Source organism: Aspergillus uvarum, assembly GCF_003184745.1.
Source record: "Aspergillus uvarum CBS 121591 unplaced genomic scaffold BO82scaffold_14, whole genome shotgun sequence".
Classification (NCBI taxonomy): Eukaryota; Fungi; Ascomycota; class Eurotiomycetes; order Eurotiales; family Aspergillaceae; genus Aspergillus; species Aspergillus uvarum.
In genome coordinates this window covers 88,988-101,265 of record NW_020291311.1, presented here as the reverse complement: position 1 = coordinate 101,265, position 12,278 = coordinate 88,988, and the positions used below count along the sequence as shown (strand labels likewise).

Sequence of the window (12,278 nt, the reverse complement as noted above, 5' to 3'; positions counted from 1 at the left end):
GCCCCAGCCCGGCCTAACGCATTGGCTAAAATGGGTGGTGGGCGGTCTAGACTACTGTTAATTTCTTCTTAGTGGGATCGGCAGGTTTTCGATGGTCGCTGCCATATCCAATTGTACTGTACTTGTGCGTAGAAGGAAGAGAGGTGATGGGGGGTCATTCACCAGCCAGCCCTACCTAACCCTGCCAACTTCTTACCTTTAAGCACTAGGAATTCTCACACTTATAAGCAGGGGTGACCAGTTATATATAAACAATGATGCACATACTATGTAAAAGAATGTTGCTTACACCAATGCCACTGCAATAGCCCACACTAGTGTAAAAAGCGATATATTCCAAGCATATGTACCAAGTATAAACACAACGCCAACCACTTTAGCCCCAACCACAAAGACAAGCATAGTAAAGCACACAATTTCCCATCCAACCCTATCAGCCCTATATACCCTGAATCTCCATCGTCCACCACACCACACCACACCGTACCTTTCTCTCCTACCCAACTCCATCCCCCTCTCAGACACGAAGATCACCCCTTCCCCCTCTTCCCCTCCTTTCCAGCCTCAACACCACTCTCCGCAGCTCCCCCCTCAGCAACCTTCCTCCTCCTTATCTCCCGCAAAACCCGCTCATACCGCTCAAACCCCTTCCCCCACCCGCTCTCCCCAGGCTGCGTCCGCACCCGAAACACATGCGCCTTCCGCGTCCACCCCATCCCCGAACACCCCGGCTTGATGGCATTGTGCGCCGCGCCGCCAGCCATCGGGTCCAAAAATCGGCTAACCTCCGTGTTGCCTGGGCTGACGTACAGCGGGTCGTCCTCGCGGTAGTCGTCGAGGGCGCACTCGGCGTCCGAGGCCAGCACCTCCAGCGCCGGGTCGGTGATGGTCGGGTCGAACGACCACGGGTGGTGGGCGGCCGCGTCGTCGGTGCCGCTCTTCGAGGTCTCGTAGGACTCCGGCCGCAGGAGGTGGCGGTCCAGGTCGGATTCCGGGTGGCGGTTGCGGTGGTGGCTGGAGAGGTAGGAGGAGGACGGGGTCGGGGCCGGGTTGGGGCTGGGGCTGGTGTGGGGGGATCGCTTGGAAGGTGTTTTGTAGAGGAGAGGGAGGTGGGTTTGGGGTTTTATGCCCCGAGAGAGGAGGAGAGGGCGGGAGGTTTTGAGGGTTGTGCGCCACATTGTGGGTTGGCTGTGGAGTTTGAGATGGTTTGAGATGTAATAGTTGTAGTAGTAGATGTGTGTGATGGGGTCAGAAAGTCACGGTCTGTCGCACCGACTCTTTATGGGAATGGATGAGGTTGAGTTTGACGCTTCACATGCTGACGTCAAGATGCTCGATACGATCCGAACCATGGGTGCCGTGCGACTTGGGCCTGTCAGAACACCACACCAGACTCGCTACCAGCCATGACCGCAATTTCCTGTGTCTTCATTCATGGGTAATCCTGTCCGGCAGTCTGGGGTTGGTTAGACTTTGGCAAACAGGATACAGCCTCCATCTCGACTGCAACCCGCTCACAATATACTCTTTGCCCTAAGTGCCCTAAGGATAGGAACGCTCGCCATCCAACATGACCATAAAGCTCAATTCATCTCCCTTCATTACATTAAGCTAAGCCTTAACCGCATACCGCCTCCTCAACTTCTCATCCACATACTCCAAATAATACGTCCCCGGAAGCAAATCCCCCACATCGCCACGAGGCACATACTCCCTCCGCTGAAACGCCGCCTCCCGCAACCGACACATCTCATCCCACACCTCCGGCGCAGCCGACACACGAGCCGCCAACCGGCTGTGCAGATCCAGCCTCTGCGCCATCACACTCGTATCCCCGCGCACCACCAACGTGAACAGGGTACTCGCCAGCCCACTCCCATAACTGAACATGCCAATCCTCTTCCCCTGGAGCCGCTCACTCGGCACGGAGGCCAGCAACCCCACGAGCCCGGAGTACAGACTGGCGGTGTACATATTCCCGCACTGAGTGGGGACCAGCAGACCGGGCTGCACCCTCTCCTCAAAGCGCGATCTCGCTAGCGCCATCAACTGCTTCTCGAGACCCTTATCCCCGAGGGTACTCTCATCATCCAGCCTCGCCGGCCGCAGCTCCTCCGGGATATTCCCGGTGCGAAGCAGATCGTTCCACAGCAGCCGCGCATACGCTTTCGCCACGAGCTTGCAGTTCGGCGCGTGAAAGAGGAAATAATCGAAGGCGTCGATGTCAATCCCAGTGGCCCCCTCCCCCAAAGCCGTCATCTTCCTAACCCAACCCCGATAGCACCCATCCACCGCCTCCAGATAACACCTCCCCGACCCCACCCCATCCACAAAAGCAGCCTCTCTCCCAAAATCCGCTTTGAAGAAGTCCCACGCATGCCGCATATACGACGCCCGCGGCAGCCCCGCCTCCAACACCACAGGCGCATCCGCGCCCACCAGCATCGCCACACACCCCACGCCTCCCGTGGGCCGTGCGGCGGCATCCTCCCTTGCATACGCGGCGATGTCCCCGCAGACGACCACGGCGTCACGCCCGTCCCACGCGGAGGACTCGATCCACGCGACGGCAGCCAGCAGCGCGGCGGTGCCGCCGTAGCAGGCGTTGTAGGTGTCCACGCCCTCGATGTCGGGGTTTTCCGGCGTAAAGAGCTGCATGAGCACGGTTTTGGTGGATTTGGAGCGGTCGAGGAGGGATTCCGTGCCTACGCCTAGGTAACCAATGGAGGTTGGGCGGATGGTGTTTTTGTGGAGCAGGGCGGAGAGGGTGGTTAGGGCTAGGGTGTTTATGTCTATCCAAGCCGTGAATCAGTGGGTTCGCTGTTTGTTAGGCGTGAGGGTCTGAAGAGGGGTACTCTGGGGATGCATGGGATACCCTCGCGGTCATCGCAGAAGCTCATGTTCGTTTGGCCCAGGCCGATCGTGTGCTTGCCGGCGCTGACGTGCATGTATTTCTCGAGGTCGGGTTGGGCAACGTACTGCCTCCGGATCATTGCGTTAGATTACACCTGATGAAACCTGGGAGAGATGAGTGGAGACAGCTTACGCGGTTGGGAAAATAGATCTCAATGGCTTTGATGCCGACGTTCTGGGGGCGGGTCATTTTGATATATCGCGATGGATAGAGGGTCACTCAGGATGGGAATCGAGAAAGGAAGATGTGCTTTGCTGACACTTTGAGCTTGTTGCTTGATCTATAAGCTTTCGCATTCCGGGGTATTTATGTCTGGCCGACAGAGCCCCGGGTATCGGTGTCGGTATCAGGACTAGGCATCAGTGCTCGCGACTACGGTGTACATCAGAGCATACCGGCCACGATGCTGTCCGGACCACCGGGATTTCCTCTTCAAGTCATCGATTAGGGCTGAGACCATCCTAGTCGATTGTACTAGAGTGTGCTGTTCAAAGCTAAGAGGCCAGGTTCGTGGTGGGTGGTGTGGATGTGTGATGAAGTGGTAGATGGGTGTGGGTTGTTGGTGATGGAGGTTATACGGCACCACCTCAACTGGAAATGCACAATCCACACTTCAAACGATTGACGCCAGCAAGGCTCACTGTTCCCCAGACAAACGGGTAAGACATAGTGCCAATGATGAATGCTCCTAGTCGGGCCTCACGGCGGACCTGTAGCCCCGCGCCCCCTCCCCCTGCCCCCTCCCAACAACCCTGACTCGAGGACCATCCGTTGCTTCAAACTCCTTGTCTCGATTCATCATTCCTCCCCACCCGGCGGCGGCCAGGTTTAGACCACTACCAGGTGCCTCTGGAAGGGGGAACTTGACCCGACCCAACAATTTTCCCTCCATGCAGAAACATAGAATAAGCCAATTCTGACATCGTATTCGTAATGCTTATCATGAGCCCGTGGATTGAGCCATGCTGGCTATATCATTGAGACGAATTGGATCTAATCCCCAAGGATGGTTGAATCTACTTAGTACTGAATAGCGTACAGCGATCCGATCAAAGCAACCGTCTAATCCACCTGTATGTACAGATCTTTCTTGTTACGCATCGAGGCCAAGCACCCCCCCCCCTCCCAGAGTCCAGTGAAAGTACACGCAGTCCGGTGATCTGGAGCTTGCTATTGATAACATGCAACGTATTCTGCACCTCTGTGTTGGAGGTTGCTGGAAGATCTTGGCTGACTAGCTTAACCGAGCGGTGTATAGGTACATGCTGGGGGGTGGTTCGCCGGATATCGGAAGAAGTTCCTGCGGAGTAAATCGTCAACTTGACTGGTTGATATCAACAACTGTAGTAGTCTTTCAGTCTGCCCTTATGTTTTTCGGGTGTCACTCAATTATATATGAGTATACTGTCTTATTGACTTTCAACTACACCTAAAGTTGATATGAGACGGGAATAGGTTTGTATGTAGTAAGTGTGGTTGAATGCGGTCATTTTCTGTTTGCGACTGCTGTGTCGTGAAGGTGTGAAGCGCGGAATATACATATATATCAGGTCCAAGTGCAACCTAGATCGATAGATGGGTCAGTTGGCAGCCGGTTACGTTCTGATCTCGCTGGGATATTGATGACAATGGTCCATTAGCTCTGTAAGGTGTCATTGTATAATTGTGATATGATTTTCGAAGCTGGGGAGATATGTATCTGGGGGTATGGGGGTGTAATCCCCGTGATACATGTGTCGGTAGGGGGCACCCCCTCCACCACAACCCCTCCACTACGCTCCGGGTGTGACAGGGGGCCTCCAGCCCCCCGTACCCCCCTAACTTATCTCCCCAGCTAGAAAATGAAAAGCATTATACTATAAGCCACACATTCATTCATATCAAACTTTGAAAACGTAACCACATTATAGGAAAAAAAAATAGCATCAACAGTCAGTAACCTGCCGCAGTAGGCCAGACTGGACAGTCCAGTCAACTAGGTAGACCCAGCAACGAGACCCCGGGGGCGGGAAAATAACCCGTTCATCCCGGCCACGCCTCGCAACTGCTCTCCCCACTCCGCTTTATAATCCTCCCAACTCACATTCGACTGATGCGCGTACCGGCCTACCTCATCGTCACACGACAGCTTCACCAGGTACTCCTCGTCGTACACACAGTTCAGCAGCTCCCCAAACTGCCGGAACGCCCGCTTCAGCGCGTCTGTCTCCGCCTCCTTCATCGTCTTTCCCATGGCCATCAATCGATCCCGCGTCCCGGACATCATCCCTTCACCGGCCGCCTCCCGCGACACCTGCCGTCCGTCCACATACACCGTGATCCGCACCCGAGCCATCGCCATGACCTCCCACTTACCATCGCTGATCTCGTTCACCGGCCACGGGGACGGAACATCCAACACCGCCGTGCTGTATCCATCAAACCCGAACACATCATTCATGATCCGGATCACATCCGCCTCCGACACGTACTGTAACTTCTGCCCTCCCGGGCCCGGTCGCTCTCGTATGAACTCCGCGCCCAGCTGCCCGTCCAGCTTCGCCCTCATCGCCTCCCTTCCATGGGGCTTCTCCTGCTCCGCTGCCATCTCGTCCCTGATCCTGGATTCCTGGGCTACTCCGTATCGCCGCGCACTGTACAGGCTCCCTGACAAGCTCCGTCAAGGGGAGGGGAAAATAGAGAATCAAAAACACGACCCGGATCTCCGGGAGGTGCTCACTCTATATACTATACTATCGCTACCCCGCATAGTGACGTGTCAAAATGGCGCTAACCGCTTTTATTCCCAAAAGATCGTCTTGGGACGGCCTTCGGCCCGCATTTCGTTTAAAAGGAATGGCCCGTCAAGTCGTATCTCTGCGGCCCTGCGGAGTTAACGACCGTAGCCAGGTGCGTAGCAGTAGGTTTTTGGGAGTATGTGGGGTTTGGTGCGGGTGTGTTGCTCCCCGCTTGGCCTGTGGCCAAGGGTCCGCCAAATCGCTGCGTGGGCCGTTAGGCGCACGTATCGCCCCGGTAAGGGCGACACCTGTGATTCCTTCTTAGCGATTTTGCGGGCCGTAGGCCGTCCCGATTTGGAACAAAGTGGTTAGCGCAATGATCTGACGGAACCAACCAGCGCGCTGCTGAGTTGTTGGTCATGTATACCCCGCCTTTGGGGGTCTGGGTATAAGGACTGGGGGGAGTCCCCCGCGATCGTTCGTATATATTCGGCGTGCAAGGGACGCGACAGATTCCGTCTGAGTTCAGGTTTTCTTGTCCATTCGGGTCTCAGCGATGGGCGTTGCTTTGCTTGATTCTTTAACGCCGTCTGTGGGAACGGACTTTGTACAGAGCAGGGGCAGGTGTCCGGGTTATAGTCCATGGACAAAGAAAGAAACGCTGTGGCCTAAGCACTAATGCAAGGCTGGAGTGACCCATATACCGACATCCAAGTTGACAGTGGATTCGAAGAACGAAGGGGAGAAGTACCTCCTGGTCAATTAACCTAGCTAGTAGTCAGGAGGGTACACGATGCCGGGTATTGGCGGAGAGAGTGGCGCAGAGCGACACGTCGTCAGCTCAGCCTCTCGCGGGACTCTTACTGTTATTTGATAAGCGCTGGATCGAAGGAAAGTTGCAAAGCACAAGGTGGAGAATCTTTCCAAGTGTCGAAGACGATGATTCTGTAGCATCTTGGGGTGATTTACGACCCGTCAGGGAATAGGCGTAGCAGCGGGCGTGTGCGATGGACCTGGCACGTCGCATTGTTGACAGGAAGGGGAAACAACATGCGAGTCTGGGCGGTCAGATATCCGCGAAGCAATTAATGATCAATACACCAAGTGGTGCACAATTTTCGATGTTCAGGCTTGCTCTGCCGAAAAGCAGTAGCAAGTATATCCGACACTCAGACGGACTATGTGGGCCTACAACATTAAATCCATTCCTCACAACCATCTTCATCACCAGTGCCCAACATCCACCCCCAAACACTAGTAATGCCCATCAACCGTCAAGGTCCCCGTCTTGGTGACCAAATACTCATTCACCGCGACCTCCTTGCCACTCTCCTTCCCATACCCCGACTCCTTAACCCCACCGAACGGTGCCTCCGCCGCCGACGACGACCCGGTATTCAACCCAATCATGCCCGCCTCCAGATTCTCAAACAACCGCCACAAGCGATCCGCATTCTTAGTGAAAGCGTAACTCGCCAGCCCCATAGCGGTATCATTCGCGCGCGCGACGGCCTCCTCCTCAGTCTCGAAGCGATACAGCGCGGCAATCGGCGCGAACGACTCCTCGCTCGACACGCGCATGTCGGCCGTCATATCCCTCAGGATGGTGGGCTGAAAGAAGTACCCCGTGCCAGGTACTTTGTCCCCGCCGAGCACGACCGTCGCCCCCTTGGCCGTGGCATCCTGCACCTGCTGCAGCGCCTTTTCGACTCCTTGGGGCGTGGTCAGCGCACCCATCGTGACCCCGTCCTCCCACCCATTCCCCACCCTGATCTGCCTCTCGGTGCGCTCCTTCAGCATCCCCACGAACTTGTCATACACCCCGGACTGCACATACACCCGGTTCGCAGTGATGCACGCCTGGCCGGCGTGCCGCCACTTGAGCGCCATGAGCATCTCCAGCGCCTGGTTGAGGTCGGCATCATCGAAGACCAGGAACGGACAGTTGCCGCCCAGCTCCAGCGTCATCTTCTTCAGCCCGGGCGCACAGTACCCCGCCACCAGCTTCCCGACGCGCGTCGACCCGGTGAACGTGACCTTCCGGACGGCCGGATCGCGACACAGCGCCTCGCTGACGGCGGGGGTATTCTCCAGATCCGTGGTGATGACATTCAACACGCCGGCCGGGAACCCCGCTCGCTTGGCCAGCTCCCCCAGCACCAGCGCACTGACCGGCGTCTCCGGCGACGGCTTCACGATCATGGTACACCCCGCCGCGAACGCCGCCGCCGCTTTCCGGACGACCATCGCCACCGGGAAGTTCCAGGGGACCAGCGCGGCGACCACGCCGATCGGCTGCTTGACGGTCAGGATCCGGCGGCCGGGGATCGCGGCGGGCGTGATACTCCCGGAAATGCGCTCGGGCTCGCCGACGAACCACCATGTGAAGGTCAGGGCGTAGTCGATTTCCCCGAGGGCTTCGGCGAGCGGTTTGCCGGTTTCGTGGACGAGGATCCGCGCCAGGTCTGTTCGGTGGGTGCGGATCTGCGTGTCCCAGTTTTGGAGGAGCTGGGCGCGGTGGCGCGCGGTGGTGGTGCGGAAGGTGCTGAATGCTGTGGAGGCGGAGTGCGTGTAGCTGGAGATGTCGGTTGCCGTGTTGGTGGGGATGCTGGTCCAAGGGGTTGTGGTTGCGGGGTCTGAACACTGTTAGGTTGGGAAGGGAAGAGGGGGGGTACGGGGCGTTTCCCCCGTAAGTTTTAAATGTTTTATGTCTGGGTTGAATAGGATGGAAAGGAGATGGGGGCTACGGGGGTTCTTCCCCCGTATATCCTCAAAATATTATAGAAGTATCTGTGTAGGTGCATCATGTGGGCAAGAGAGGGGGGTACGGGGGGTCTCCCCCCGTAAATCCAGACCATCAGAACAACATTATGATGCAGTCTGAATAGTGTATTGAGAGAGGGTATGTGAAGTTATAGCAGACAATGTAAGAGACAGACCTATAACCTCGAATCTCCCCCCACTGCTTGCCGGCTTCCACTCATTGTTGACGAAGGAGTCGAAGTGGAGAATCGACGGGTCATCGAGCTGTCCATCTTAGTCTTCGTCGATGCTAGTGAGAAGATTCTACTGTACTTACCTTGAAGGGGAGGTCATATTTCTGAGCCATGGTGATATGTTGTATAGACAGGGGACTGTCTTGTGGCAGCTGGTACACAGAGGTTGGATTGAGGAGGATTCAAGTGAGGGGTCAGTTATCTCATATTTAACTGTAAGCTCAGCTCAGCTCAGCTCACCCCGCACTTCACCACAAACGAGATCGGCAGGGTTGATCATTCCGTCAGCTGCAACTACTCTTGGCTGAGTGTAACCACATTACTGTACAGTGATCCTTCGAGCACCCGACTTCTGCAGCCACTTTCTGGCCTCTCGATAGAGACACGGCTGCACATGTTGTTTCCAGATAGCCACTCCTGCATACATCCAGTCGAGAAATGCGCCGGATATGACGTGTGGCATTCCTGCTCGGCGTGATAGCCCAGCTTTCTGTCATATCTTGCAATGTACTCGTCACTGTGGCACTGCGCCCGATTATTGATGTCATGGGTTTGTGTTTTGCTGGGAAGTTGAAAGAAAGGGGGGTCCGGGGGTTCTCCCCCGGGAAGCCTTTATTATGTGTTTTAGGGTTGAGTGTTACTGGGAAGCTGAAAAGAAGGGGGGTCCGGGGGTTCTCCCCCGGAAAGCCTTACTCTCCAGTGCAAGTGGTGGGGTGGTGGGACAAGTATATCGTTACAGTGCGTGAAAGTACTCCGTACATGTATCATATGATCTTCATGATCTACAAGGATATATCTCCAAAACAAATCCCACTCTATCTATGGTATACTACAACTTCGCCTTCTCGCTCTGAGCAGCCAGATCAGGCATCAACACATCCCGCAAGTCGGAAGCCGCCTCGTTCAGATAGTAGCTCATCCGCTCCGCGCCCAGGCGCTTGCAGACGATGTTGAAGTTCAAACTACACACATTAGTCATGGCCTAGCCATACAGTGACGGAAGAAACTCACCTGTTCTCGTTGATCATGTAGGCAATACCAAACCCATCGTCAATTACTTGACTCCATCCGTAGCCGTTGAAGAACTCCGAGCTCAGCTGGCTGGTGGACAAGTACCACGACCCGCTGTAGGCATAAGCTGGGTCCTCGTACAGGGCGGGCAACTTCTCCCCCTCCTTCACCAATTTCTTCAGTCCAAACAGGTGACGGTCCACGCCCCGGCCGTCGCCGGCCTCCGCCGTGTACTTCGAGTGGGCGGCCAGCGCCGCGCGGAACAACCGCACCACCTCCTCCCGAGCAACGGCCGGGTCGCTGATGGCCTTGCAGAAGGCCACGCTCTCGTCCGAGACCGTGCGGATCGTCTCTGTCCGGCCCTCCTGGAACTTGCGGGTCGACGCCGACTCGTACGTCGGCCGGTTCTTGCCGTACATCTTGTAGTAGGCCAGCTGGATGATCATCTGCACGTACGCATCCGGACTGCATTTGAACTTCTTGATCAGACCCTTGCCGTAGCCCTGGTACGCTTGCACCTTCAGCTCGTGGTTCGAGATCTGCTGCCGGTGCTCTTTGGTGGCGGCCTCGATCGCCTCCTCCACCTCGCCGTTGAGGTGGAAGTTGATCGGCCGCGGGTCGGGCAGGTCCGACCGCACCGCCTGCTCCGAGAGGTCGATCTTGTTGGCGAAGATCAGGCTGTTGAGGTGGTCGTTCAGGCGGTGGGTGGGACTGCCGTCCATCATACTGTGCTCACCCATGAAGCCGGCCGTGCCGTTGTCGTTGACGATGAACTGCAGCGGCTTGTCGAACCAGCGGTTGGCGCCATCTCCGTGCCAGTATTGGTGGGCGCGCTCCTCCAGGGTCACGGGCGACGCGTCGTCCAAGCACACCACGAACCCGGCCGACTCGATGTCCCGCAGCGCCTGCTCGTTCGCCGGGTGAGCTGCCAGCAGCTTCTTCCGGGCGTCGGCCCATGAGTCTCGGTTGGCGACCGTCAGCACGCCAACCGGGGGCGACCGCTGGGCGATCTGGTAGATCCGCTCAAACTGGCGCTGGAACTCGGAGTTGTTCAGAGGTCGGCCGTTGATGGCCAAGGGCACCTTGAAGAACTGGTTCTTGCGCACCACCACGATGTGCTCGTGGTCCAGGGCGGGGAACTTCTGGGGGTAGTCCACCCCATCGCCGGGAATCCGGCAGCAGTTGAACATGTACTCGTACGAGCTCATCGCTATGGGCTGGCCGCGCATGTACTCCGGCTCCAGCTCGCCCGAGTCCACCTGGCGCTTGAACTCGAGCGCGGCGGTGGTGACCGAGGCGGCCCGCTTAGCGGGGTCCCGCCGGGCGCGATCGTCGCGGTACGAGTAGAAGTAGGAGACGTAGGGGATGACCGGGTCGCGGTAGGCGAGATACGCCGCGTGGTTCCACCATTCCAGAAGCCAGTTCTTGGTCTTGGGGTCGGCGGCGCGGGCGAGCAGCCTTTCCTGCAGGGGCTCACCCTCACCACCGGGACGCACGAATGCCTCAACCGCTTTTTTGGTGCGCTCGTACTCCGCCTCGGACACCAGGGGGTGGACGGACTTTAAGTAGCGCCGGCCGGTTTCCTCTAGCGAAGGAACGGGCAATCGGGGGAGTGAGTCTTCGAAGCGGAGCATCTTTCCTTTGGAGAGATCCTCTGTGTAGCCTGTGCCGGAATGCACGTTAGCCGTCTTATTGCTGGAAAGTCGGCAGCCTTTCGCTTACCCTCAGGGACAGATGAGGCCTTGCGCCGGGGAGCCATGACTGGAGACTACGCAAGAGACACATTAGTCGCTATTTTATGGAGAGGAGAGATGCTCTTACCACGGCGGATCTGGCGAGAAGTGAATTTGTGGGGGGAAGACGGGGCCGTAGGAGAGTGGGGAGGCGGCTTCTGCTCGCAGCCGTAAACATCCCTCACGGTTGTGACTGGAAAGGAGAGCGTCGTAGAAAAGAGGTGAGTTAGTATTTGTGAGGTAGAAAGTAGGACAGCGAGAGGCAGAGTAGGGGGAGGAATAAGAAGGAAGAGAGCAGCCGGTGGGAGAGGAGGAAGAGGAAGACCACATGAGACGATCAGGCCGGCCAAGTCGGGGAAAAGCCTCGGCAGCAGAGCGACGGCAGCTCACCCGACCGAGGGCGGGTCACAGCCTGTATATTACCAGTATGCGGGACCTTCTGGGTGATCGACAGGCAGCCAAGTGGGTATGAGTGAGGTAAATTACGCCGTCCCATTACAGGATCCGCGCGCTTATGTAATGCCCCAGACCGGCCACCAGCCTCGGTTCATGGGAGCTCCAGTTCTTGCTGTAACGTCCCCGGAAGATCATGACAAGGATACAAGGGAGACTATCCTGAGTCCAAGATTAATTCTTGTGCAGTATCCCAGAGTACACGAGCATCATTCATCCTCAAATGTCTACATCTCGCTTCTAGAGACTGTCCCCAAGCCCCCCTTCACGCACTGTCAACCGTCGCCGTAGGTGGTCCCGTCGAAATGCGGGGAGAAACTGGGGACGGAATCAAGGTGGGGGTCAGTCTTCGGATTCCGCCAGAATCAGCTGCCTGCTCACTCAACCGCTGAATTGTTTAGAGATATCTAACAGTATCGTCTCTGCACTGCGGCATCATAGCCCACGTATAGCC

The 12,278-nt window shown here is 56.8% G+C and overlaps 5 protein-coding genes across 5 annotated transcripts; all 5 read right to left on the bottom strand.

The window, feature by feature from the left end:
* Positions 1-287: 287 nt before the first annotated feature.
* BO82DRAFT_352518 (uncharacterized protein) lies at positions 288-1,278 on the bottom strand. Its single transcript, XM_025634710.1, has one exon. The coding sequence runs from the start codon at positions 1,176-1,178 to the stop codon at positions 531-533; it is 648 nt and encodes a 215-aa protein (XP_025493970.1). The 5' UTR covers positions 1,179-1,278; the 3' UTR covers positions 288-530.
* Positions 1,279-1,359: 81 nt separating this feature from the next.
* On the bottom strand, positions 1,360-2,978 carry BO82DRAFT_352517 (putative hydroxymethylglutaryl-CoA synthase). The gene is made up of 2 exons (XM_025634709.1): positions 2,876-2,978; positions 1,360-2,792 (listed from the first exon to the last, which is right to left on the bottom strand). The coding sequence occupies exons 1-2, from the start codon at positions 2,946-2,948 to the stop codon at positions 1,612-1,614; spliced, it is 1,254 nt and encodes a 417-aa protein (XP_025493969.1). The 5' UTR covers positions 2,949-2,978; the 3' UTR covers positions 1,360-1,611.
* A 1,758-nt stretch (positions 2,979-4,736) lies between these two features.
* Positions 4,737-5,501, bottom strand: BO82DRAFT_363001 (RAD52 family DNA repair protein; the record flags this gene model as incomplete). The annotated part of the gene is made up of 2 exons (XM_025636878.1): positions 4,737-4,748; positions 4,998-5,501. 2 exons carry the CDS (start codon positions 5,499-5,501, stop codon positions 4,737-4,739), a joined length of 516 nt encoding a protein of 171 aa, XP_025493968.1.
* A 1,049-nt stretch (positions 5,502-6,550) lies between these two features.
* BO82DRAFT_352514 (NAD-dependent succinate-semialdehyde dehydrogenase) lies at positions 6,551-8,790 on the bottom strand. Its single transcript, XM_025634708.1, has 3 exons — positions 8,711-8,790; positions 8,571-8,658; positions 6,551-8,267 (listed from the first exon to the last, which is right to left on the bottom strand). Exons 1-3 carry the CDS (start codon positions 8,738-8,740, stop codon positions 6,886-6,888), a joined length of 1,500 nt encoding a protein of 499 aa, XP_025493967.1. The 5' UTR covers positions 8,741-8,790; the 3' UTR covers positions 6,551-6,885.
* Positions 8,791-9,436: 646 nt separating this feature from the next.
* Positions 9,437-11,664, bottom strand: BO82DRAFT_352512 (carnitine O-acetyltransferase CAT2). The gene is made up of 4 exons (XM_025634707.1): positions 11,460-11,664; positions 11,361-11,406; positions 9,639-11,301; positions 9,437-9,589 (listed from the first exon to the last, which is right to left on the bottom strand). The coding sequence occupies exons 2-4, from the start codon at positions 11,395-11,397 to the stop codon at positions 9,457-9,459; spliced, it is 1,833 nt and encodes a 610-aa protein (XP_025493966.1). The 5' UTR covers positions 11,398-11,406; positions 11,460-11,664; the 3' UTR covers positions 9,437-9,456.
* Between the last annotated feature and the right edge of the window lie 614 nt (positions 11,665-12,278).